Genomic DNA, 27726 nt, shown 5'->3' with positions numbered 1-27726 from the left:
CATACAAGCCACACGGTGACTCCAACTCGTGTGTTAGCCTAGATTGATGAGCTATAGGTCTAGTCGTACAGGTCACGTTAGGTGACTCCGACTGACATACTATTTTATATTGCTGAGATATTATGACATGGCATACTTCAGTTTTCACTGCTCTTGTGCATTGGTTTTCATACCTACGTAATAGTATTTTCTGGAAACTATACGGGTTTTACGGAGATGGGTTATTATGTTCATAAAGATAAATATGTTTTTCAAACGCTTTGTTTTTGCCCACTCACCCTTCTATTTTTCGTCCCTCCAGGTTTTAGTAGCTGAGCTTCCGTATCGAGAGGATTCTTGGCATACCTCAGTATAGGCACCTATGATGGTATAACCCTCATCTTACCTTACTGTAATTTACTTATGCTTTGTAATCACGTGTGCAATGAGTTCATTTCCGCTCACATCGCATTCTTATATTTAGGCACTTTTAGGTTTAAGTTTATTCACAAATCCACATTACTACACTTTATAGCTTCGTCATCTTTTAGGTTTTGGCCATCACAGCTCGATTCGGAGTCATAATTGACATTCCGAGTCGGGGTGTGTCATGTTATGGTGACGTTAGTCACTATTACAAAATCATAAAAAGTAATAAAAAATAATTAAAAATAAAAAAATGTAAAATTATAAGTTAATTAAAAATACAAAAATATAAAAAATTAATTAAAAATACAAAAAATTATAATTTATTTTCTATAAATACCTAACTATTTTCTTCCACCTCACAACACATTTCAATACTTTCAAATACTTTCAACCAATATTTTATTATTATCAGAATTTAAAAATAAATTATTTTTTATTACTAAATCCTACACCAGTGAACCAATTCTACTTTCCGGGCTACACATTTATAATCTATTGACCTTTTTGTATAGTAGTGACACACTTAGGTAAAAATAATAATGATTTTACCCTCTTAAGTGACTCACGTGCTATTCACATGACAAATATGAATGGATAATTGAATGCATTGTTGTTGATTAATCTAATGGTAAGGAGTTCGTTAATTAATAAAACTTAAGAGTGTAATTGGTTCAAAAAAGATTTAGCGTGGAGTTGACAATGATTTACAAGCTCAGGTGTAAATCGGTGAAAGTTGGTTGATTTTGTTTCACAGGTAATACAAAAGAGACCACATTTTTTTTAATGATTTACGCTAAGTGGTGGAGTAATGAATTGTATCAAGCTGACAATTCATGAGATTCAAACAAAAAAAAATTAATTTACAAGTGAAGGAAAATAACGCTAGATTGTGTTAATGAAGTACTAAATGGTAAGGAGACGCCACTTAATACTACGGTCAATGGTTTATAGAAATGCTCCTCTTCATAAGTAAGTAAGGCCATCTCTAACCGAGGGCTGGCCAGAGGGCTCGTTTGAGCCCTCTGGCCCTCCAAGATTCCTCAAGATATTAATATTTTAATGAACAGTACAGGGCCATATTTGCCTCCGTCTCCAACCGAGGGCCAGAGGGCCAAAGGGCTCGTTTTAGCCCTGTCACAAAAAACCGTCTCCAACCGAGGGCCATAGGGCTAAACATAATTTATTATTTAAATTTAAAAACTACAACAACTTAAATTTAAAAACAACAACTTATATTTAAACACTACAAATTAAATTTAAAAACTACAAATTAAATTTAAAAACAACATTAACTTAAATTTAAAAATTACAACGACTTGAATTTAATATCCATAATCAATATCATCTTCATCATCCGCCATTGTAGGAGTATAGTCAGAGGTAAACAATTGCCGCCGAGACATAATTTCTTTTTTTTTCCTATCAAAAGAGGCCTTACTCATTGGAGTGTAATTCGAAGTGTTCCTTTCCATATTCTTATCATCCATCTCTTCTTGTATTTGTTTGGCTCGTTCTTCATGTCTACACTTCCTTTCTTCCGCCTCAAGGGCATTTTGCTCCGCCAGTAATCGAAATGAGGCCGCCACTTCATGTTGAGCGGCGTAATCAGCATTTGCCTTGCCCTTTTCCCTCAACCTTCGGGCCTTGTTTCGTCCCATAGCCCTAGGTAAAGAACTTTCGGACGGAATCGGATTTTCTACCCTTGTTTGTTGAATGGTAGGAGATCCATCTTCATTCATATCTACAGATGAGGATGCAGCTTCCAAAGGATCCACTATATGTTGAGGTGGATCTTCAAATAACACCCACCATTTACAAATTTCCCAACAACCGTGAAACTGAAAGGGTTTTGAGCTGCCCTCCATATACAATTCCTCAGCTTGGCGTACCTAGAAAATATAATTAAAAAAAAATTAGGAAATTAATTCACGAAATTAAATGTAATATAATGACATATAATTACAAAAATTAAATGTAATATAATTAAACATTTACAATAAACTGTAAAAACACTACTTCGTCATAGTAATTGGCGCCGCTTTCATGTCTACTTGCTGCTGCTAATAGTGCTTGATGCCATTTATTCAAACTTGGATGAAGATGTTTCTTCCATCTTGAAGAACAACTTTCGTGGTTTCGGGTATTTGGTGGAATGGTGCCTTCGTAGAACTCTAAGTATTGTTTGGACACACGAGTCTAAACACCTTCACTTGTTTGAGAAATCCCCCTCACACTATCTTCTGAGATCCATCTATAAGCCTTGCAAAGAGCTTCATCTTCTTTTCGGGTCCAAGCCCTAACTTTCATTGCAGATGAGGCCATTTTTTTTGAAAAAAAATGAAGGAAATATTGCAAATGAAGTGAAGAAATATTATGGATGAAGGAAATATTGAAAAATTGAAACAAATATTATAGATGAAGGAAATATTGGAAAATATATTGAAGGAAATATTGAGAAATATATTGAAGGAAATATTGAAAAATATTGAAGAAGGAAATATTGCAAATGAAGTGAAGAATTGAAAGAACTTCACCATATTTATAGAAGAAAAGAAATGTTTAAAATTAAAAAAAAAAAAAAAAAAAAAAAAAAAAAAAAAAACCCAATGGCTAGCTGCAACGACTAGCTGACTCAGCTAGCCGTTATATTCAAAAAAAATTTAAACTATTAGTGTCGGTTATAACCGACACTAATAGTAAAACTATTAAAAAAAAGAATCTCTTTAATGCTATCAGTTATAACCGACAGCAATAGGAAAACATTAAAAAAAAAATAGCCAGCCTGGGGCTGGCTGGCTGGCCGAAAGCAGCCAGCCCTTCGGCCTAGCCCTCGGTTGGAGACGATTTTAGGGCTATTTTCGGCCCTCTGGCCCTCTGGACCCTTCGGTTAGAGATGGCCTAAGAAGTCTTAGGTTCGATTCTCGACAAAGACGAAATTAAACCACATTATTAAGATATTATAAGATTTAACCAGTTTCTCTACTTGATACCATCGTTTGACTAAAAAAAGTAAAATAAGAAGACAATAATTTAATAGACTACATGTACCACTTCTCTAGAATTATGGCCCACCAATTTCACCTTTATACAGATGTGACTTGATGAAAATTGGACAGATGTCATCCAAATGAATAAGGAGCACAGTGGAAGACAAAACTTGGATGCAGACGATTTGAAATCCCCCGACTCTTCGGCGCTATACTTCCCCCGTGAATCCGTCAGCCCGTTTGTGTCTTTCAGGCATGGCGAACGCCATTGATGATTGACCTTTCCCAACCTGTCTCTCCGTCTGGATCGATGTCGTCGGCCTCACCTTAGTTAGACAGACCCTAGTAAGCCTCTTGTTATGATCCCACATCGACTACACTTATGGGGGTGTAGGGGTTCTTAAGTCCTTGGGGTCCTCCCACCTATTGGACCAGTCTTTTGGGTTGAGCTCTTCCCTTGGGCTTGAGTACCTAACATTGGTATCAGATCCTAGGTTCTCGACGCTGCGGAGGGGGTGACATGGAAAGGGCTACCATAACGGGATGACCAAAGGGTGCACCGCCGTTAAGAGTGAAAGTCACCAGAGTAAGGGCCGCCATGGGCGTCGGCTTCCGAAGGATGGTGTAATGTTATGATCCCACATCGACTACACTTATGGGGGTGTAGGGATTCTTAAGTCCTTGGGGTCCTCCCACTTATTGAACTAGTCTTTTGGGTTGGGCTCTTCCCTTGGGCTTGATTACCTAACACCTCTCAGTTGAAATAACGATAAGGGTTAGGGTTTAATATCTCAACCAATCTCCACAGTTGTATTTTTTGTTGATTTAACTGTTGCTGTAATTATTGTTAATTTTCATTAATTTGACTGATTAGAGGAACCCTGCAAAATTCATTTTGCTGTTATATAATTTAGTAGTTGAATTAAAATCCCTGTTTACCCTAACAATGCATTTTCCAAGCTCTGAATTTCAATTTTATAGATTTGAAATTCTTTGATTGGTTTGCATTTCTAATTTGAAGAAATTCGAGCTTTGCCTTACCCACAGAAGTTTTTTCAATTGGATGGAACTATGAGGCAAAGACAGAGTGTTGCTGTCTCACCAGCAGCAGAACCAGGCAAAACCGTAAACTCAGTTCCGTCGAAATTAGGTCCACAACAAAAAGAAGCCTCACAACTTGGCTTTCTAGGCTCCTCCAAGAATTTATAATTTACTTACCCTTTTAAATCAAGAATCTTTACCCCATGGTGGGTCTTGATACCCCATGGTTCATGGTAATGGCTTTTACAACATTAGACGTTTTATGTTATATATATTTGTATGTAAGGAAGAACGGTTTCCTATGAACTGTATGTTAAGCTGAGTTGTGGAGCTAAAAGTTCATACTTGTTACTAGTTAAAAAATGACTATTGGAAACAACAACAACAAGGGGTCTGCTGTATGAATCCTAGAACACCACTACGCTCGGTGTTGCACCAAGTCTGGAAAGATGCGTCACTTGAGAAAATAATCTTATTCTGATTTTAAATATTCATTGTTGCTCATAGAAGCCATTATGAAATGCTATCATCGAGTGATTTAAAAAACTAAAATAAGATTTTTCATTTGCATTGGTATTTCTTCTAGTAAGGTTTTCCATGATTTCCTTCTGCTTAACTGCACCCTCAAATGGCACCACACTTCTGCTGCATAAAGTAATGTCTTTTGAAGTTCTTATGGTTATTTTTGTTCCATCTTTTGTAGGCCAAGGCTCCTCGGCTGTTTCAGTCCTTTTTTGCTGCATTTGGTGATTTATACTTGTATAAGCTCTCTGTCATCCTCTTTGGTGACTGCGTTGCTAAATGGGCTGTATCCTTTTGTAGGAGGGGTTCTTTACTTCTGTAATGATAATATTTCATGTCTAACACTATGTTTATTTTAAATAGTCAATTTCAATTACTATTACCGACTGAAAACACTATTGTAAACATCTGGCTCTTTCTGGTAAAGTATGTACTGAACTCAATTCCAGCTGTTTTCACAATTGACAAATTGGTTTATGTTTTACTGTATCACTCGTACATTTTCAAATAGTTTGGAGACTATTCTTACCCTTGTGAGCCTGTACTACTGGCCCTGTAAGGAAGTGGGGTTTGATTATTGCCGCATTAGCCTGTGCTATCAGACCAACGAGTTTCATCATATGGCTGTATGTTGTTCTTCTTGAGCTATTTTTGACATGTGATAAACTGAGATTCATTTTTCGGAAGTGGCTCCTATGGGGTAGGTATAGCCAATCTCCCTCGGAATACATTTCCACAGTGCTTAAAATTATTAGGAACTTTATCGTGAATTGTTTGTGCTTCTGAATTATATCATAGATAATGATATTTGTCCTGTTTGTTCTCTTTTATTTCGGCAGTGGACTAGTAATTTTAAATGAAGCTTGAATTGTGAGTTTTTTGAAGTTTGGCTTTAATGGTAACATGAAGTTTGGCTTTAATGATGCAATTGGGATAGATGCAAAAGAAGAGAAACTTGTTGTCGCACTAATTGGTCCTTATATAAAAGGAGCGGCAGTTATAGGGTTATTGGTGATTAATGAAATGTGATATGCACGTGATAAAGGTGATGAAGACAGTAATGATACCTCGAAGTGTCTGTCACTTAAAACCAGTCTGGCCTTGTATAATTCTCGGAAATGAGTTTTTACCTGATTATGTAAATAATTTGGTAAATCATGTCTTGTTTTCGTTTTAGACTAGTAGTCCCCGTGTTTTAAGTTAAGCAACATCTAGGAAAGACGGCAGCACCACTGCAAGGTGACAAAAAATCTTAATGAATTGTCTAAAGCCCTTTGGAACCAGCCCATGCATTCATGTCAATTATGTGTAGTTTTGCATAATTGTATTGACATTATAATCGTTCTCTCTACTTTTTTTTACCTATTGTTTCAGGGTCCTGGTGCTTGGTCTTACATTTTTATTGGATTGTATGATGTACGGCTCATGGGTCTTTGTACCTCTTAATTTTCTAAGATTCAATTTTCTTTCTGCTGGTGGAGACTATTATGGGACTCACAAGTGGTACTGGTACTTCACTCAAGGATTTACAGTCATAATATTCTCTTTCTTACCATTTTCTGTTGCTGGAATCATGCAATCCAAACATTGGAAGCTTTCTGGCTTTATTGCATGGGTTTTAGGACTTTATAGTGTGCTAGGCCACAAAGAATTCAGGTACCTCTTCTATTATTTATACAATTAAATTGGTTCTTTGATCATTCATTCTGTTGACAACTAATACTCTTCTAATTTGACTTTGAGTTACAGGTTTGTTCTGCCCGTACTTCCTATAGCTTTGATGTTCTCTGGGCATTCCTTAGCTGCATTAAGAACATCGGTTTCTGCAAATGGTAAAGGAAAAGAATCATCGAATATCAATAGCAAATGCCCTGCAAAAATGCAGTTGGCCATCTTTTTCTTGCTCTCGACCAATCTTCCAATGGCCCTGTATATGAGTTTGGTTCATCAGGTACTCATTTTGCTTTCTGATAAACACAAGGGCTGGGTAGCTTTTATTGTTCTTTGGCATGTACTCAACTTTAAGCGCTGGACTCTACTACTATCTCGAATGTTTTCATTTAAGTTGTTTCACGGTCCCTATTCCTCTTCTATCTTTCCTTTTGGATAACACTTTTGAACGTGCCTAGACAGAGAGGAACTGAGGATGTTACATACTATCTATCCAAAGAAGTGCTTCACGGAAAAGTGACAAAGGTACTTTTTCTGATGCCTTGCCACGCTACACCTTACTACTCTATGGTTCACCGCAACCTTCCGATGAGATTCCTAGACTGCTCACCAAGGTTTGATCTTTAACTACTTGGAAAGAATTATTTTCTTTGTTGCCGCTCCTCATGCAAATGGTTTTGTAACTTATAGACTGTTGGAATTTTTGTTGACAGTGAAGAAAAAGGAAACCCAGATGAATCAGACCAATTCATGATGGATCCTGCTGGTTTTACGTCAGAACTTGCAAAGAATTGGTCTTTTCCTAGTCACATTGTATTATTTGATTCGGAAGAAAGACAGTTGAGGGATTTTCTGATCTCACATTCTTTCAGAGAGTTGCATGCTACAACTCATAATTTTACTGCTGCAGTGTTGCATTTTTGCCAAATAAAAAAGTTACTTCTTAAATTGCTTGCCATGCTAGCACTGAAACTTATATCTGGCCTATGATGACAGATAAATAGGTTTTTCCATGCTCACTTCAAAGTGGACCGCGATCTTCAAGCATCAGTTATTGTGTATGGTTTGACAGGCGACTGATTATTGGGAGCAGCCTCTCCATAAATGGGGGTAAGGCTAGCCGACATTCACCTCTCCCAGACCCTGCGTAAAGCGGGAGCCTTGTGCCCTAGGTACGACCTTTAACTATTATCACTCCAGCTGGAAGAAGTTATTGACTTTAGGTCTTGATGAATGGAGTGGATTGCCAGAGCTTGGGGTTATTGGAGACTCTGCTCGCCTCAGTAGATTCCAACTTCAGATCGTCAATTAGTATGTAACAATTTTTTCCATTCATTAACCCCGGATTTTATTAATTATTTTGTTTCCATTGTTTTTTCTGCGTTTTTGTTTGATATATCTACTTGACACTACATTTCATTTTGCCATCGAGTTGATGAAAGGACCTAATATGTTGAACACAGGTCCCTAAGAATTTGCTAGCAATTATATAAAGATGGATGTTCGGCCTTTTACAGATTATTGAACATATATTTGTCAGTTTCTACAGAGAAAAAAAGAACTGCAGATAGAAATTATGATATAGAAAGACAATGGTAAAAGAAAAAGACATTGACACAATTCCAACATCTTGAGCTTAAAAAGCTGTAACAATTCCCAAATGAGAAGAACACGTTCATACAATCTTCTTTTTCATCAGTATCAGTACTCCAAATGATGCCCTGTAATTTCAAAAGTTCTCTGGTGGTCCAGAATATTGTATGCTTTATGTTTTTTAACCGTTAGATCTTGGTTTTTGAATTTTGACCACACATCTAATGGTTATAAAAGCAGGTTGATGGATGTTGATGCACAAAATTAGTGAGACTTTGGAACAACGTAAAGTGTTAAGTTTGTGACCTTCGCACAGTAGCTCCGGTCATTAAGTGTAGGTGACTATGTCGAAAGATAAGAATGGAGAAGCAAACACAAGATGTACATGGTTCACCCTAAGTTGGTTATGTCCACGGGGTAGAACAATTCTCATTAATAGTGAAGAGTTGACACAATACATAGGTTCAAGTATAATCATCATAGTGAGTTCTAATAATGAGTTTAAGTATAATAATCGCATTAGGGATTAACTGTAGGAGAATGGTATCCTTTGATAGTTGATGAGAGTCTTCGGCTTCCATCCTCGAGTCATTTGGTTATATCTTTTGCAAGTGTTAGACTGATATTAGCGATGTGGTCTAAAAATGTCGAACAGTTGTGTTGTTGTAGTACATAAGCTTTTGTATTCCTATGCTAATTACTTGTCTCGGTTTTTTCCCTCTCTGTTTTGGTTAATGATTAATGAGAATTAACATAATTGCTGCTCATCCTTTCCATCTCTTTATTTGTTGTCACATTGTAGTTATGCTTTGAGATTATCCATTAGGTTGTTCAGCAGAAATGATTGTGTAAAAGCAGGAATGGTGAATTGATTTATAGTTACAAAAGTACAGGGCAAATATGCACATAGGTGCAGCAACACAATGATCTTTCTGATGGATGATATTTGTAATTGATCATCGAACACTAGTTCTTGTAGTATTGAAGATGATATTTCGTAAACGAAGTAGAGACCAAGAGCATATGGTTAATGGTCGTCGCCCATGTCTTGTACCGCTGATAGTCGGCTTCCATGTCCAGCTTGATTGTCCCCTTACTCGTCGTTAACACGATGAGATAACCTGTACCATTCTCACCGGCTTCTGAATCTTTATACAGCTCCGCATGCATGTCCAGTATGATACCTAAGACAACACAAAACAGCTCCACTGATTAGATTGTAGCGATAAAGTTGAGCTTGTTTATGGAATTTTTCATTTACTCGACGTACATTCCTTCTTTCTTTTCAACAGACCGAGCTTCCTCATTTGAACAAGAACCTGTGTAGTTGAATTAAGAATTGAAGGTTAAGCTCTAATTAATGCTTTAGTTGACAAAAATGGCAGAAAACATGTTTAACATGCAGACCTTGGCTTCATTGTTGATGATGACAGACACCCATCTAACCGTGTACTTCCCTGAAAGCACATAATTTGCAATTTCAATTAGCGCCCAGATGAGTAAAACAACATAGAAAATCAGGAATTCGAAACCGAGAGTCGGAGAATCAGGATTGCTGTAAAATTACAAATTTCAATTGCTGAAAAGATCACTTTCAGTATTTGATCGACATGTCATCAATGTTTGATTACGTCGAGAACTAAATCGTTTCAGCAATTGGGTTTTAGAAACTCGTCGTTTTGGTCAGTTTCTTCAAAGAAATAGTTAAATTAATGAAGATCTAAAGTAGAAGTACAAACCGTCTGGTGTTTCAGTGGTGAGCTGGGCACCTGTTGCAAGCATTGATCTATACTTCTCAAAGTCGAAATCAACCTCCTCAGGGTTATCCTCGGCAGGCATCACAGGTGCAGTTCCATTTAGTCTTTTGTTGCAGCATCCTGTTCTTTCTTTCAATGTCGCTGCTCCCTTCAATGCTATATGTTTCATACACCACCAATGGAGAAATAAAGACCCAGAAAAACAGTTAGAGGAAAATACTGTAATCGTTAAAAATCTGGAGTATCATAGACTCAGAGCATCATAGAAAATCCCTTATTATTCGTATTGGTTTGAATATTTAATTCCTTCATTGTTGGATTAGGTATGAATGGTTGAGATGTACTTTTTGTGTCCATCTTTAACCGTTCATATGTAGTACTGCCAGTCGTATATTTCTGACATTTGATGTATGTGGGGCCCACAATACACCGCTCTTCAGGATTCACACGTACGCATTAACCGTAGCAATGCCCAGATTACACAAGCCACCACATATAGCTCATTTATGTATTAAACCAAGTTAGGGAACAAAGATAAGGGATATAGGATATTTACATGTTGTAGCTGCCGCTGATAGAGTTAAGATGTCACTTGCACTTGTGCTATTCATGGCTGAACCTATTACACTGCTGAGTTGCTCCTTCCTTGCCCCCATTGCTTCTGCAACTTTTGCACACTGGGCCGCCACTAGAGCGGCTGCAGAAGCGACTGCAGCTTCCTTGGCAGTGCTTGACTCATCATTTTCTGATTTTTCAGCTGCAATAGCAGCAAGGGCAGCTGCTACACCCGCCATTGATATTGCTGCATGGACTTCAGCTCTTTGCAGCCTGTGCTCCTCTTTCCGCCTTCGCTTAATGTCTTTAAGCCATTTCTTGATCGACATATTCTTAAATGGCACCATCTTCCATGACATCTGCATAACAGAAGAATGTATGAGCAAAGTAATAGAGTGATACCTCCAATTTTTATAAACGTATAGAAAAATGCAGTATATTACAACATAGGAGCCAATTCTACGTACCCATTTCTTCCGTAAAAAGCCGTTGTAGTTCAATTCTGGATGCATGGCTTGTTGCGTCCATATAAACGACTAAAGAAAACAAAACTACAGTATGTTATCAACAAAATTGGTTTTAAGATATTCAATTAGCTGAGATGTATTTTATATGCATCGTATATATGTTTCACCTTCACGTCATTGTATTTCCAAGGTGGAGGCTTGAGATCTGCATCATCCATCTTGTGTAGCTTCTGAGAGAGTTATAAAATCAATCTTGTAAACTTTCTTATGGTCTGACAAAATCAAAAACTAAAAGTGCAACGAATTCGACCTACAGCGTAAGGACTCTTGTTGTGGCTCTCAAACTTCACAATTGGATCGTCAAGTAGAACCACGGATCGATCTTGTTGGTCTGGTTGAAAAGCTTGCACTGCAAAGTTGCACCATGCAAGGGAAAGAAAATCCATTGTCTCAGGATGCGACTCCGAAGGAGTTGGAGTAGTGAAATGTGAATCCATGCAACTCAGCAGCAAATGGGACCTAAAAGGGTACTTTGGAGATGGAGTTTAACAGAATATGAGATTGGAACTACTCGGTGTCAAATAAGCATATAAATAGACATGCAAAAATTACTGAGTACATCTTGTTCCCTCTCTCAACTCGCTTTGCACACCCAAAAGCTTCCACCAAAAGAAATTTGGACAGATGAAATATTACAGTTGGAAAGGTTGTTTAGATATGAATAATAATAAAATCTAGTTGCCAACAAAGGGACTATCTTGATGTCACAGGTTATCATAAAAGTAAAAATTGGTGTAGTTAAGTTAGCTAAAACAATGCGTTCTATTTATAATATTACAGGGGTCGGACATGATTGCCTAACTCTCTGTATTTCTTAAGCCAATGTACTCCTTTTGTGCACCCGAGTTTGAATTCATTTGGAGAAAAATAGGTTTCGATTAGGGCACCCAAACTTTTTTTTTTTTTTGGAATAAACGATATTATCTATACTAAGGGGGAGCTTAATCTCGCAATGGGTAAACAATAATTTCATCCAAATTCACCTTTTGTGAGAATCGAACTTAAGACATTTTACTTATAAGTGAAAAGAAATATCATTAGGCTGTAGTATTAAGTGACAGGGCATCCAAACATGTTATGAGAGAGAACACATGCTAACCACTGTAGAATCATAAAGAGAATCAATAGGGCCTTTCGTTTTGTACCTTTAAAAGAAAACCATGAATGGCTAAGCTGAAGGAAATTAGGCTTGATGGAGCTGGCCAGGACCACCACATCAAAGCCCCTAAAACTAAAACAGCCTAGAATTAGAAAAGGAAGAGAGAGGCACAACAACCCTCCAAGCATGCACTTGGTGGCTTGGGTCAGCTTTGACATGATTGATGTGAACATTTGATAAAAAGCAAGTAAACATTTAATCATTATTTCATTAGAATAAGGATGTGCTTGATTAACTAATGGGCAATGAACTTAACAAAGATTAGCTTTTTTAAGTTAAAAACTAAAAAGGGTTATCAAAGTTAGCTGAGTGACTTTAATGGATGTGGTTTAGGTTTGAGAAATGATTATGGGGTCACCTTAATCGATTTTTGTCGACGGGTACTCATGGACTTTTGAAGATTTGGTTAAAGCTGTGCTCATTAGGCTCATGTGACAACCAAATACTCATTGGGCTTAGATGCTTAATTATTACATCTGTTTTTAATGGGGGATTATAATTCGATTCCAATGCGAGTCCAGGGACAATGCACTGCTTCTTGATTAGTTGAAAGGAAGTGATTTCTACGTAGCTATACAAAATTGCTTCTAGATTAAATAAATGAAAGTAAAATTAAGGAATAAAAATTACCAAGGATACGGAGAAGGAGAAAATGGTGTCAAAAATTCATTTCCTTAGTGTTTATTTTTATTTTAATTTTTTTTAATTTTTTTAATTTTTTTAATTTTAATTTTTTTTTTATCAAGATCATTTCCTTAGTTTAGTTTAATATGAGGATACCAATTACCAGTTTGATATTTCTGACAAAAAAAAAAAAAAAAAAAAAAAAAAACCAGTTTGATATATATAGAAGGCAAGGTAATAGATATCAAGAAAAATTTAAAAAGGAATGGAAAATTTTAGCATTAGATTTGGATGCTTAGGCTGAGTTTAATTCTTGTATATAGAAATCGTCAATCACGCGCCTTTAGTTTTAACTAGCAGGAATTCCCGCGTTTCGCTGCGGGTTTTCAAATCATGAATAATATTCATAGAAAAATTAACTGAAAATGCTACAGCAATATAATTGCATTCTTAAATGCAACAATTTTGAGAACACATGTTTTACATGAGTAACGCTCCCAAAATCACACATTTACACAATTATCTCCAAATGAAAGAAAAAGCAAGAGATGGATGAATTGATCCATAAAATAAGTAGTTTAATTTACATTGCTACTCTATTAAGTCGATATCAAATAGAAGCTTCACAGCACAATACTTAACAACATTCCTCTGCTTTTCTAAGTGCAAATAGAAAAACGGAATCAAAGTACTCAACCCAAAATCTTCACATTAGCTCAAAAACTATATTGTTTCCAGAGCTTTCCAATTTCGCAGCATGGAACGACAAACATAAAAGCATTAAAATAGCTCTAAATTACAACAATAGGATGAACTACAAAATGATAGAGGAAAGATTAAGAGCCTACCCTTGCAAAATCAAATGAAAGATGCAAGACTTGTGTTAACAGTTATGTGATGTGTGCATTTGCAGACATCAAGATTTTACATGTGCAAGAAAGGGAATCACTCCATTAAAAAGATAGGAACTACTGATATTGCAGGTACATCAACCAGACCACTAATTTTAAATGACAGCATATGCTCGAGTAACCGAAAGACTAAAAGACGAAAAGAAGAGGGTTATATACCCGTTTCAATGTCATTGTCAAGGTCCTCTTAAACCTGGTTCCAGAATGACGATAGTCCAACACTCTCATAGTAACTAATACTTATTGTGACCTTCACCCAGTTTGTGAATTAGAAGCTTGAAATACACCAAAAATTCTCCATTCCCTTAATTTTAACTACTAACAGCGTAAAGAATTGGAAATTACAATTAAGACCAACGTTTTCCCCCTTTTTTTCATTGCCATAAAAGGCAGAAAAAAAAGGATTCTAAAACTCAAACCAACCGTCTCATTTCTTCCCAAAAATAAACACATTTGAATCCAATATTCATAAATGCATGGTCAAACAGGGGAAAAAATTATGTTAATTTGGGTTTCAAATTTACAGACAGAACTGTTTACAATAAGCATATATAACATGATTTGGTCTGCAGTGCTTTCATCAATAGTTATAAAAAAAAATAAAAAATAAAAAATAAAAATAAAAATAAAGATTCTAAAGATATGCATGCAATAGAATGACTATTACCTCCAAGTAAGCAGTTGTATGGTTGCAATCTAAGTTGCACACATCATGTTCAAACTGATAGCTTCAGTATAGCACTTGACAACATTATTTCAGGCTTTTCCTTAAATGAAGTATTTCCCTGGGAAAAGATTAGGAAACATAGAAATTGAAACAATACACATTAGTACATTGGTATCCCGGTTCCTTGCTAATAGAAAATGAAATTAAGGGGATGGAGAGATCTAATTTCAATTTTTTGAAGGAGAACACCATACTGAATTCATATCAAAGAATAGCATGATTCCAATTTCAATTTTGAACATAATAAAACATATAGCATTCATATATTACTTAAACTTCTTTCAAATTTACTTTTGTATTTAAAGATCGTATATTTTAATGAGTTTAAATTGACTTTATATATAAATTATAGGTTTTTATATTTAAATAATAATGTACATTGTATAATTACAGTTATAGTCCATGAATACAATTAGAGGCCTTTGAATTTCTTTGCAAGAGAAGATTTATAAGGAAAAGCAACTGCAAATATACAGACGGAGGGAATTTGAGGTTTGTAGTCCATCTACTCATAAATTTTTTACTATAGATACAACTGAGTAGTGAGAGAGCTTTAGCTAATACTATTCCATTCCACAGGTAATTATAAAAAAATAATCATATAATTTCTCACAATAAAAATCAATGTGACTAAAAACAAATGATATATATTAACTTTGATGATTTCTCTTATTTTCCCTCTCCTTCTCAGCAACCAAACAGGGGCAAAAATTACCAAAAAATGAAAAGATTGAAGTACCTGAGCAAGTTGGAATGCCTGGGTTGCCATATACACTTGGTGTAAAAATATCAGGGTGGGCATTTTCAGAGCACCAAAATCCTTGATCCACAAACGTATGTAAAAAAATCAACAAAATAACATTGTGATTTGCATTAATCCGTAGAAACAAATATGCTAAAATCGAACCTCTTTATCAGAAAGTAAAGACACGATCCAAAAATCCGTTAACATAAAAAAGATGTCAATGTCCATTAGCAGCAAGTGTCTCACCTGAAAGACAAATCTCTCTTTCATTCCTTGAACTGATAGAAGACCTTTCATACGATATATGTCCTCACTTCGTTCAAACAACAGTGTATCAAGCCATATGATAGCCTGAAAAAATAAAAACGAAATCAGTAGTCTTTGTCAGGTTTTCTTTCATACATGCCTACAAAGACTCTGGATGCAACTGGCCCTCAAATGTGTACTTGTCTCATTCAAAGGCAACAGGTCCACATGGAAGACACATAATAAATTATCAAATATATTGCGAAATAAGACAAAACAGAGATCCTACCTTTTCAAGATCTAAGTTCCCTTCACAAACTATGCTGACAGAAGAAACACTAGGATCATGAACATGATCATGGGTGTGGTGATCCTCATGATGGTCTGCATATCAGTTTCAAATGTGTGAATATTAGTTCATTTAAAAATAGTAGCAATGTCAAATTACAATTATAGTGGAAGATCATAACTCTTAAAGCAAATCAAAATATTATCCAATCAAAAACCAAACTAAAGAAAAATTATGAGTAACCGTGACAAAAAGCAAATAAATAAAAACCTAATTATCCCCAACTTCGAATATGTAGTTATCTATTATCCATTCCAAGAAATGTGAAATGCAAAACAGAAAACATAAGATAACTGGAGTAGGAGGGGAAAGATTGAGCTGCTGAGCGTAGGTAGTACAATAAAATCTTATCCTTTACACATCGGTAATTAGTACCTTTCCTACAGAAATAAATTCAACAACAAATGGTAAATAAATCAACAAAATAATATTGTGATTGCATTAATCCGAAAGAAAAAAATATGCTAAAATTCATAGTTGGGGTGCAAAGAACTTAATTTTCAGCAATCCAGAGTCACAGATCCGAGGCATTCAAGCACACAACAGAGAAGAGAGTATATTTTTTGAGGCACAAACTGAGTCTTTACCTTTGCTTCTTGTGGATCTCGGGACTGGATCAATGTTTTGCTCTGAAACTGGAGGATCGAACATGGATCTGTGAGTTTGAGCGAAATATCATCCATGGGTTGACGATCCTAGAGCCCTAGCATGGAAATATCATCCTTGGGTTGTTGGGATCTAGACTGCAATGAACATGAGCTACGCAACCATAAAAATCAACCTTTCAATTAATTTAAAAAAAAAAACTCAAATCATGCTTCTACAGAGCAAAAACACAAAATTTATAAATTCCAAAAAACGAACATTCGTTATCAAACTTATGGAAACACGATAGGGTTTGGGAAAGAACGAATCTCACTATCAAATTTCTGTAATGTTAGGGTTTGGGTCGGAGCTAGGATTACCTGATAATGCCAAAGTCTTCGCCGGGAGGGAGGCGGATGGAATCGGGGTGGAGCCGCTAAAATGGAGGCCATGGTTGAGATAAATTGGATAAGGGACGGCTAGGGTTGAGAGAAATTGAGTGGCTAGGGTTTTCTTTTAGAAAAGATGAAGAAGAATGGGGGTGAGCGGCGCTGGAGCTAGAGGTTGGAGAAATGAAGAGAGAAAAAGAAGAAGTCGAAGGCAATGAACTCTACGGACAAAATTACCCTCTTCTAAGTTCTAATAATTACCCTTCCAATATAGCCCAAATCTGATGGGTTTCTTGTAAATAAGGTAAAATCAAGAGGTAAGCCGTCTTAAACCTTGCTGACAAAATTACCCTTCTAAGTTCTAATAATTACCCTTCAAACCCATCCCAAATCTGATGGGTTTCTTGTAAATAAGATGAAATCAAGGGACAAAAAGTTGACTGTAGCTAAGCTACAGTCAAATCCTTCCTCAATTTTAGAATAGACTAGAAAATGTGCCCGCACGTTGCTGCGGGACTTGAGTGCATTACCTTGAACTGCATGAATAAGATACATTTTACCTGAATAAATTCAACACAATCATAAATAAAGAAAGGGATAGATGAGTGAATGAGGTCAATAAGATATGCAGCTTCGTTTTTATATACATTCAATTGAGCTGACATGAAAAGACATTGTACAATGAACAGAACGAAACTGAACGTTTTGGTTCCCTAATTAACAGAAGTAACATACAGTTCACACAAATCTTGCCGCAAAATATATATCCTGTAGGTTAGGCACATGTTTGAGCAGTTGACAAAAAACACAAAAACTGTTTCGTTCTTATTCTAGCATCTAAGTTTTCAAGCACAAACGTGCAAAGCAAAAAACATGCAGGACGCCTATTTCCATAAGAAACATAAGTAACATGGGGTCCACACATATTTTGCCTTGCAGTTAAGATGGTGTTTTGTTCTTGTTCAAGCAGCTAAGTCTTGAAGCAAAAATGCTGAAAGCCAAAAACATGTAGAACGCCCTGCAGTAGTCATTCTTGTTCAAGCAGCTAAGTCTTCCGCACTATAGCAAAGAATATAAATCATAGTTTAAAAGAATATCTCAAGATGGTCCTGTTTAGAATCACAATTTACTCCCTCCCAATTTCCACCTAACTTTGAACAAACAATATTGATAAATCTTTATCGTCACCCTTAACAAAACAGATCACAGCGAAAAGAAAAAAAAAATTCCTATGCAAACAAATTCTTCTGGATGTCCAACTTAACCCATCTATGGGAAGGCAAGCATCGGACGTGCATTCAGACCAAGGAAAATAAATTATACAACTAAAAACATCAACCGATTCCTCCTGAAGAGAACACACACATACCAACATATTATTCACCAGATTCGAAGCTTTCATTTTCGTTATATCCCTTTCGTTATCTAAACTTATAATTATTAAAACAGCAATAGAATCATAGAGCAACCTTCAATCATTTATCAAAACTGAATTAATTAAACTTCTGCTCAGCAGTTTATTAATTTTAATTGCAACTCTCGTTCTAAAAATTAAAAATTTTGCATTTGAATAATCAAACGCACTTACACATTACATTTCTTTTATTGGTTCTTGACACAACACATTTTAGGATTGATGTTACAATAATATCACTGCAAACATGAATTGCGATAGATATAGAAACCAAACTTGCACACAAATGTTCGACTGAATTGAGAACCACTTAATTCAACATAAAAAATTACCTCACATGCTTGCTCCCCTTCTGCTCTCGCATCGTTGGCTGTGCTTCTAAACGGTTAATGAAGTCCTAAATACAGAACAACAAAAAAAGTTTACCAATCCAACATTTCAACATATGGTTTTGGCAGGTATAACATTTCAACATAAGCATGATATAGAAAGACAGAAATCCACGTCACTTTGTTTTTTCAGAACCAACAAAAAGGGCAACTATAAGAGAATGTAACCAATTTTAAACAGTAAATCAGTCTCTCGATAAAGGAGAACATAAGCATGACATACAAAGATCGAAAGGCAAATTTAATTTGGTTTCCTCAAAAGCAACGAAAATGAGGCTAAATCAGATCAAATTAAACAAAGTGAAAACCGGATAGACAAAGATTAGAAATTTGCTTGCATCTCTATCATATCCTATGTTTCCTTTACAAAATAAACAAGCATGAATACAAAGCACATGAAAATCAGCAAACCAAAAAAAACAAAGATAAACGCACAAATTTCCAAAAAAAGCAAAGAAATTGAAATTGTGTCATGAAAACTAACTAACGAATCATATTGAGACATCTTTGCTTGGTGCTTGGCAATGCTCTAACCCATTATGGGGTTTTAAATTATTCTATCCAGGTACAATGATGGGGATGCACTGCCAGCTGATGACCAATCATTTATGCTTGATAATGTTCTCAATTAACATCCGGATAAAGCTGTTAAAATGCGTTCTGGAATCGGTCATCTAACAGTATGCTTATCTACCCTATTCTTGCTTAACTGCGTTTTATTTAGAATTATGTTTCAACGCACTTTTGATGCATTATGCTTGGAATCTGTGACTGATTTTATTGTTATATTGGTTATTGTAATGTTCATTTCATTGTAGGGCAGACATGAAACATTAAAATAGTAATGAAGCTCAAAATATTCGCTAAACACCAAAACCCACAGCATATGCCCTCTACCCAACAAAGATAAATTAAAAACTACAATACAATGCTGAAAAGCTAAAGTAGCCAGAAACCAAAAGATCTTAGGGACAACTTGCACGAACGTTACAAAAATGTAGGACTCAATACACATTAAAACGTCTAGAAACTCGAAGTTATCGCTATTTGGTTATGAAGATAGATATATATCACCAGGAAACTAAAAAAATGGCAAGGATTTGCCAAAATTTGTAAATCAAACACAGATGCATCAACTCCTTTTCCTCTGTTAGTCTGTTATCATCTCACACGCCACACTATTCGAGACTGGATCAATTCGATCACAGCCAAACTGCCAGTATTAAACTTAAGTAAGTACCGATCAAATGATCTAAACAATGTGTATTACAGATCCAAATCAATAGTGGTAATAAATAAGATAATTTCAGCTGCCATTTGCAATTAAAATTGAATAATGCTTACTCCCAAGGAATAGCTGACATTGATTGCAGCAATCAAATGTGCGTTTAATTGAATTAGCTATGTATTTGAGGATTTGGGAAAGGTATTTTGAGAGTAAAAAGACGTTAATTATTAGCTATGTATTTGCTTAACAAACAGTAGCTGAAATTGCTATGTATTTTTCAATGGGGAATTTAAAAACCAATCCCAATTTGTCATTGCTCAAACAAATTGGAATTTCAGAACCAATCTCAATGATCAAATTAACAAATTATTTCTTAAGCTAATTTAGAAAGGCAAATTGCAAGATTTTGAAGGAATTTGAAAAATGAGGGAGAAAAAACCAAATTAGAAGGTCGTGCCTTATCTCCCTCACAAAATCAATCGCACAAAAACCATAGCTTTTGATGGAATTTCAAAACCAAACAAATCTCAAAGATGAAGTTGTCATGTAAACATGTCTAACACAGATTTCTCAATTATTAACACTACTCTTTCTCAATTATTAAAAATATAAAGATCAAAGTCAATTGGGTGTATAATTATATAACTCATCATGTCAAGCAAAGCTACCAACTTCTGCCTCCAACGACCCAAAATTCTGAAAATTCCAAAAAATTTAATTTAAAAAAAAACAACATAAGAAAGATAAAACCCGGCATAAGAGAAATCTACAAACCGGATGGCAGATCATCAAAAGATTAAAAACCACTCAGAATCTATTTAGCATTTGAGTCTAAATATGAGAAATTGTGAACTTTGTTCCATAGGATAGTTAAAAGGATACTATCATATCAAAACCAATGCTGAATAAAATCGAGCAATGAGATTGCGATGATATAACGTCATTTCTTTAAACTGCATATACTAACCTAAAAATGAAAATATGGGAAGAATAGACTGCCTCCATTGGCACTCCAAGTCTCCTAACCACCAAACCACCCGCCTAGATGCATTTGCCTGTTCTTTCCCACAATTCTTAGAGATCAAATAGAACCCTCGAATTGACTGGGGACAATATGGAAATCCTTTTTGAAACCGTAATATAGGAAGACATGAATAATTTTGATAGAAAGACACACAAATTGTTGAGGGAGGATGTAAAGGTTCTGCATGGAAGGTTTCTACTCTTGTACATCTAAAAAAAATTAAATGAAGCAAGAGAAATTCAACAAAAAAACTTGATAACCCTTGCCCAAAAAAACTCACTAAATTCATAGCATCTACACTGAGTCACTAACATACATCAGTTAGGACTCTGTTATACTCATCATCCTTGATCAATGTAATCATATATTTCATAGGTACACTTGCCATTGACATACACTAACATAGCATCTACTTTTTCGCTGACTTTATTTGCTTAGTTAAGCAATAGCCAACATACACAATCTGACAATCATAGCAGCTACATCAATCATCCATAAATGGGCAGAAATACAAATACTATTATATTGGGATTTGGAACAAATAAACCAATCATCCAATTCGAATGTCGTTTGGAACAAATACACCAACCATTCAATTGAAATGGCATTTGGTATAAATACATTTTTCCATTAATTGGATATTCAATTAACTGGGATTAAAAAAAGATTACCAAACAAAAGCCAATTTTCTAAAGAAAATTAGTGTTTTATACCTGCCAATTCCAAAGGCCTGTATGAGCCCAAAATTGAGGGATGGTGACATCTCCAATTTGGAGTTGGGGATCTGCATTTCCTGCAATTCCATAGTGTACAACAGCTTTCACCTTAAATAGGGTTTGTAGTAATTGAGTTGAGATGCCTGCATTGAGCTTTTCACAGGTTTCTACATCAATTTTTTTCCAGCAGGTTTCTACAGAAAATACTTCAATAATATTGAATGATACGGGAAATAAACGGTTAAGATTTACACTAAAAGATTTAATAATTGTCGAATCTAACGGATAATACACTTGTAGTATTGAAGCCAGACACTGTTTCTACATCATTTATTAAATACATTATCTATGATATGCACTGACCAACGAAATTAATCAAAGTAAAACAGATGGCCATCTGCATAATTAAACATACCATGCTCAATCCAGTCATAACAATTATAACCTTTTTGTCTTCCAATTGTCCGATTCGAAACCTTTTTGTCTTACAGAGTGAGAAAAAAATTCTTGGGATTTTTAATGTGTCATTTGAGTAGCTAAAAGAGGACTACAACAGTCAAATATAGTGAAAGAATAATTAAGGGCAAGCTGATTGTATGATTAAAGAAATCTCAAAGCTTCCATAAAAAAATCAAAGCGAAAACCAGAGAAGCGTGAGGATAGGAAGATATTGATACCTCATTGGACGTTGGGGGTAGCCCAAGTTGACTGAAATCGACAAAACCTTGCTCGACCTCTCTTTCTCTGTCCACATGAGAAAACAACATCACCCAAAAGGTCAGAGATTTGCAAAACCAAAAGGAAATTAAGAGAGAGAAACGGAGGAGAGAGAGAGAGATCGGAGTACCGTTAATCCCTGAAGATCTCTTCCGCCCGCCGACTTGAGCCCATCTCTCTGCTCTTCTCCTTCATCTCACCGAAGCTCTCGAGTTACAGAAATGAAGCCGAGTTTGTGTGGTTTTGGTTTTAGGAAGCAGGAGTCGATGCTATTCCAGAGATGGTGTTGTGGCTGCTAGGGTTTCAGAAAGGGGAAATGAAGCCAGAAAGTTGGTTGAAGGCACTCTAACCCATCCCCTCCCCTCACCAAATCCCACCACACACAGCCGTCGATCCCACGAATGCAACCCAATGTAATGGTCAGCCCAACACGTGTATAGCAGGGCACCCAAATCTCACGCACAAAATTACCCTCCTATCTTTTCATAATTACCCTCCAACCCAGCCCCAAATCAGATGGCTTTCTTGTAAATAAGGTGAAATCAAAGGGCATTTTCTTGACTGTAAATCCAGGCACAATGAACAGTAAAGAACAGTGCCAATTGCAATGCTTTCTTTAGACTAAAGTAATAATAGTAGTGTGAGTTTGATAGCGGTGAGTTTTATCTATTAGTTGTATACCCATTTAATTTCCTCTATACCATTGGTTATTGTCTTCTCTTTCTAAAAAAAATTGACGATTTATTGTATAGATATTTAACTCGTGAATTTCATATTGAATTTAAGAATTGGAATCACTCATGATTTTTCAACCTAATTGAAGTTTGAATTGACACACCCCGACCCGGAATGTCCACTAGGACTCCGAATCGAGCTATGCTGGCCGACACCTGGAAGGTGACGAAGCCATAAAGTGTGATAATATATAAAATGTGAATAAATTAAAATCTAAAAGTGCCTAAGTACACGAGTGCGCGGTGAGCGGATCTGGACCAATTTTACGCGCAATACAGAGCATAGGTATAGTACAGTAAGGTGAGATAATGATTATACCATCATAAAAGACATCTATGCTGAAAAGTGCCACGAATCTTTGTCGATACAGAACTCTGCTGCTAGAACCTGGAGGGGTACAAAAATAGAAAATGTGAGTGAGTGAAATAAAACTCTTCAAACCAATTCCAACTACCAAAGATAGTAGCCCTTCGTCGTAATACTTGTTTAATTTCCTAGAAAATAATAGGCGTGACTATAAATCAAAACCATAACCAAAATAATAGTCTACGGTTATGCTACGTCAAATTTCTTAACATGAATGAGTAACCCAGGTGAAATAAACCAATAGGAAATGACATGTTAGCCGGATCCACCTATCATGTACGGTTGAATCAATATCTTATCTCATATATGCTAGCATCCCATCACATATCTTATTATAAATAAATGCTAGCATCTCATCATATATCATCACATATATGCTAGCATCTCATCATATATCTCATCATAAATATATGCTAGCATCTCATCATATATGCTAGCTCGTAACATATCTCATCATATATGCTAGCATCTCATTACACATCTTATCACATATATGCTAACATCTCATTACATATATCATCACATATATGCTAGCATCTTATCACATATCTCATCATAAATATATGCTAGCATCTCAGTATTAGCTCGTAACATATCTCATCATATATGCTAGCATCTCATTACATATCTCATCACATATATGCTAGCATCTCATTACATATATGCTAGCATCTCATCACATATTTCATCACATATGCTAGCTCATCACATATCTCATCATATATGCTAACTCATAAGTCGGAGTCACCTCTAGTGACTTGTATGACTTATCCATAGCTCAATAAGTATACCTGCACACGAGTCGGAACCATCTAAAATGGTTTGTACGACAGGACTGGGTGTAAATAAATACGCTCAAGTGCTATGATCACGTGAAGACTATGCGAATAATCATGGGTCACCTATGAGTCGGAACCACCTATAGTGGTCAGTACGACAGGACTGAGTGTAAATAAATACGCTCAAGTGCTACGATCACGTGAAGACTGTGCGAATAATCGCAGGTCACCTATGAGTCGGAACCACCTATAGTGGTCTGTATGATAGGACTGTGCACCTACCTTGGATCCAAGGTGAGCGTAAGGTGTGGGAGGTGAACATCACGTGAAGGACTGTGCCCTGGCCACGAGTGGGAACACTAACACCGGGGTTCAGGTTTATGAGCTCTATATACATCTCATCACACTAACACCGGGGTGCAGGTTTATGAGCCCAACTAAACACTAGCTTAATTAACTATCATTACTAACTATTTTTCACTTCAACGTTACGATTCTTCACACATTGATTTTATAATCAACATTTAACCACTAAAACATATGGTTTAATCTCACATTTTCCACCAATCTCCTTCACATTGCTCAATTCCCCAAACAAGGTTATTGTCTCAATTATTTAGTCTCATTTGTTGTATGGCTACATCTAACGTCTCGTTAGACTGCCTATGTACCCTAAATAGGGATCAAGCCAATCATAGTTCACAATAATTACTTCAAAACATTCACAGTAATTGTAAGCAATAATCGATTTATAAACGTTTATGAAATTATCAATCATATATACATATACATATACATATACATATATACATACGATAGAAAGGAAAAGACTCACTCACCTGGAGTCCACGCTATGATTCTCTAGAACGCACATCAAGGCTTCCCGAACAATTGGCTCATGTGACCAATTATAGAATCACATTTCAGAACTCTTATCAATAGAATACGTAATTCACATAAAGCACATCCTCAAGGACGTTCTAAAATAGTTTGAGACCCATTGACCACAAGTCAACTGTCGATCGAAGATCGACGGTTGGGTCAAGAACCCTGCAAAACTCGATCAAGAAGATCCACATCTCAGATTTCTAATCCGCAACCTTTAAAGATGCACATTATACTTCTAGAATAACATACTAAAATTTCATTACGATCCAACGGTTGGATCTCTGCCAATTGCCCAAAATCAAGTGGCGGTTAACATTTATTTTACGAACTTACAAATCCAATTCGGGAAGATCCGTACTTCGGATTCCCGATCCGTAAATTCCTATGATCCTTAAATATTACATATTATAATGTATCCAAGTTTGGTGACAATCCAGCAGTAGGACCGTCGATTTATATTTTGGCCAAACCAAGTATCGTAACAAAATTTGATTCAAACGATCAACCTATGACATTCGGATATCAAAAATGAATTCAGGGCATTTAATTTAGCTTAAAAGTAGCATCAACGGTCTCCTGGCCATGCGTTGCCGCGGGTGGCAGTCGGCCGCCCCGACTCGTCGAAAAATACAACTATTTCCAAAAATTACCAAAATTTACAGGAACGAAGATCTCAATGAGTAGAGTAACTTTCATACCTGTGACCAAGGCCAATTTGGCCGGTAAGAGCTTAAATTGTGCATAAATCCATCGGAAACCCTAAAGATGGGTGTTCTTGAATTGTCACCTCCGGCGCTCCGCCGCTCCTACCATTGGTTGGGCTTTGCTCCAGACCTCAAGGGGAGTTTAGTGGTGGTGGTAATTGTAGGGAAACGTTTCAAATTTGAGTGATTCGAACACAAAACCGTCGTACCCCACTGTGCAGGTTCACCCATTTTCAAGGCCAAAACCCTTGATTTTTGAGATGTAATAGGAAGAGGGAAGGTCATGGGGAGGTTTCCAATTGGTTGCTTGAAGAAATTTACCAGGAAAAGCCGTCGGAGAGATGAATTTGGGTCGCCGAAGTCCACGGGTCGCACGGACCCGGTTCCTTTTCCTTTCTCTTCTTCTCTCCTTTCCCTCTTTTCTTTTCCCTCCCATTGGTCCTTCACTTCTCTCCTCTTCCTGATTGGGCAGCAGCCCTTTCCTTCTCCTCCTTTCTTCTTCTCCCCCGTTCCTTTTCTTTTACTTCCCCCTTTCCGTCACACACACATACACACACACACTTGTCCTCCTAATTTAGCATACATTAATATAATATAAATAGAATAGTTATTTATTCCAAATACTTTCGGTTCGTAATTTCAAATTCACTTCTGCTGGCGCTTACTCGTTCATATCGTCGAGTACTTTAGGAATACGCTAAAAGAATATTTAGTATGTCTCACTATACGTTGGTCAACGAAGGTCAATACCCTCATTACAAAAATCATAATTTTTAAGAACGGGCTGTCACATGAATTCTATAAAATTAGAACCAAGCTCAAATTTTCGGGGTACTGTGGATGACCTTAGTCCCTTCTTGATTAGATTTAGGTGCAAATATCAACGTATCTACTTATACAAATGGTCATACTTTAATTTACTTGAAGCAGTCATTATAATCATTGAAAAGCAACCCACATAACCGTTTACCTATTGGGTAATTGTCTAAACCGTTATACTCATACCCATAATCTTTTTATAAATAGTTAACCATACACATAACCGCGTACTCATTTAACCGTAACCATATACCCGTTTACTCTTTTATCCTTTTTTTAACCCATTTACCCCCATTTTCACCTACTTACATGTTTTTTTTTTGAAATGTAACTGTATACAACTCCAATAATTGAAATAGTAATTTATGAAAGATATTTTTAATTGTTATCAATCAAGGTAATATAATATATTTGCTAAGAATTGATTTGTTACTAACAAAATACCTCTCATTACTTAAGCAAGCATATTGGAAAGAAAATTAATGTATTTTCGATATTTTTTTCTTCTATACCCAAGCAATTCTTCAATTATAGCACGTTAAAACTTAATTTGTAAGAGAATAGCACGTTAAAACCTCAAACCGAAATACCCAGCAGTACTGTAGATGAATTTATTAGTATCATGACTCTAATGCAATTTATGATGATACTGGTGACAAATCATCACCAATTCTGATAAAAAAACTTATGTAGGCTAATGTGGTGATGATAAAAAATCAATTCTGATCAAAAGCTTAGGTGTTTTTAATTTATTTTATTTTAATTATATATGAATGTTCTTAAGTCATAAGATTGTCGACTGAGAGTCTGAGATCAATCCCGAATAATATTGGAAGTTGGTTGTTCTCAACAACACCCAAGCGCTGAACTAACAAATCTAAAAAAAAAAAGGGACGTTTTGAAATAGGTATCTCAATTTTAAAATTTTAAATTAAACATCCATACCTTTTAGAGATTTGATTAAACTCTTCTTCTCATAATTTTGGTGCCACATGTATTAGAATTAATATTTTTTTGCACCAAAATTGCATAACCTGCCACTGCCCCATAGTTGACACACCCCAACCTAAATCGAGGCATGCTGACTTTAGTATCAGAGCCAATCCCTGGTCGGATGTGTGCTGACGAGGACATTGGGCCCCTTAGAGCAA

General features: G+C 36.0%; 1 protein-coding gene, 1 long non-coding RNA gene and 1 pseudogene across 10 annotated transcripts; 1 reads left to right on the top strand and 2 right to left on the bottom strand.

The window, feature by feature from the left end:
* Positions 1 to 4639: 4639 nt before the first annotated feature.
* LOC114820664 (mannosyltransferase APTG1-like) lies at positions 4640 to 7953 on the top strand (annotated as a pseudogene).
* A 1113-nt stretch (positions 7954 to 9066) lies between these two features.
* LOC114820507 (VAN3-binding protein-like) lies at positions 9067 to 17037 on the bottom strand. 8 transcript variants are annotated; one of them, XM_029091320.2, is made up of 15 exons: positions 16788 to 17037; positions 16410 to 16565; positions 15763 to 15857; positions 15474 to 15578; positions 15222 to 15302; positions 14423 to 14540; positions 12207 to 12292; positions 11316 to 11531; positions 11169 to 11231; positions 11002 to 11070; positions 10536 to 10893; positions 9962 to 10135; positions 9630 to 9679; positions 9493 to 9541; positions 9067 to 9406 (listed from the first exon to the last, which is right to left on the bottom strand). In XM_029091320.2, exons 7-15 carry the CDS (start codon positions 12276 to 12278, stop codon positions 9189 to 9191), a joined length of 1269 nt encoding a protein of 422 aa, XP_028947153.1. In that variant the 5' UTR covers positions 12279 to 12292; positions 14423 to 14540; positions 15222 to 15302; positions 15474 to 15578; positions 15763 to 15857; positions 16410 to 16565; positions 16788 to 17037; the 3' UTR covers positions 9067 to 9188. The 8 variants fall into 8 exon arrangements, with proteins under 8 accessions (XP_028947153.1, XP_028947152.1, XP_028947155.1 ...); XM_029091319.2 differs by having other exon boundaries at positions 16410 to 16581; positions 16788 to 17008; XM_029091322.2 differs by having other exon boundaries at positions 11316 to 11520; positions 16410 to 16581; positions 16788 to 17008.
* A 275-nt stretch (positions 17038 to 17312) lies between these two features.
* Positions 17313 to 22641, bottom strand: LOC114820641 (uncharacterized). Of its 2 annotated transcripts, XR_011574383.1 has the most exons (5): positions 22415 to 22641; positions 22245 to 22311; positions 21565 to 21720; positions 18543 to 18607; positions 17313 to 17855 (listed from the first exon to the last, which is right to left on the bottom strand). It is a non-coding gene; the product is annotated as an uncharacterized lncRNA (long non-coding RNA). The 2 variants fall into 2 exon arrangements; XR_011574382.1 differs by lacking the exons at positions 17313 to 17855; positions 18543 to 18607 and adding an exon at positions 20471 to 20523.
* Between the last annotated feature and the right edge of the window lie 5085 nt (positions 22642 to 27726).

Source organism: Malus domestica, chromosome 13 (assembly GCF_042453785.1).
Source record: "Malus domestica chromosome 13, GDT2T_hap1".
NCBI lineage: Eukaryota > Viridiplantae > Streptophyta > Magnoliopsida > Rosales > Rosaceae > Malus > Malus domestica.
Note: the sequence above shows the minus strand (reverse complement) of the source record. Positions and strands in the feature narration are given on the sequence as shown.

Coding starts and splice junctions, on each gene's coding strand:
- LOC114820507 (XM_029091320.2), bottom strand. CDS start 12,278: ATGTGGTGGTCCTGGCCAGCTCCATCAAGCCTAATTTCCTTCAGCTTA. Junction 11,532..12,206: donor TTCATGGTTTTCTTTTAAAG/GTACAAAACGAA, acceptor CCATCTCCAAAG/TACCCTTTTAGGTCCCATTT. Junction 11,232..11,315: donor ACAACAAGAGTCCTTACGCT/GTAGGTCGAATT, acceptor TAACTCTCTCAG/AAGCTACACAAGATGGATGA.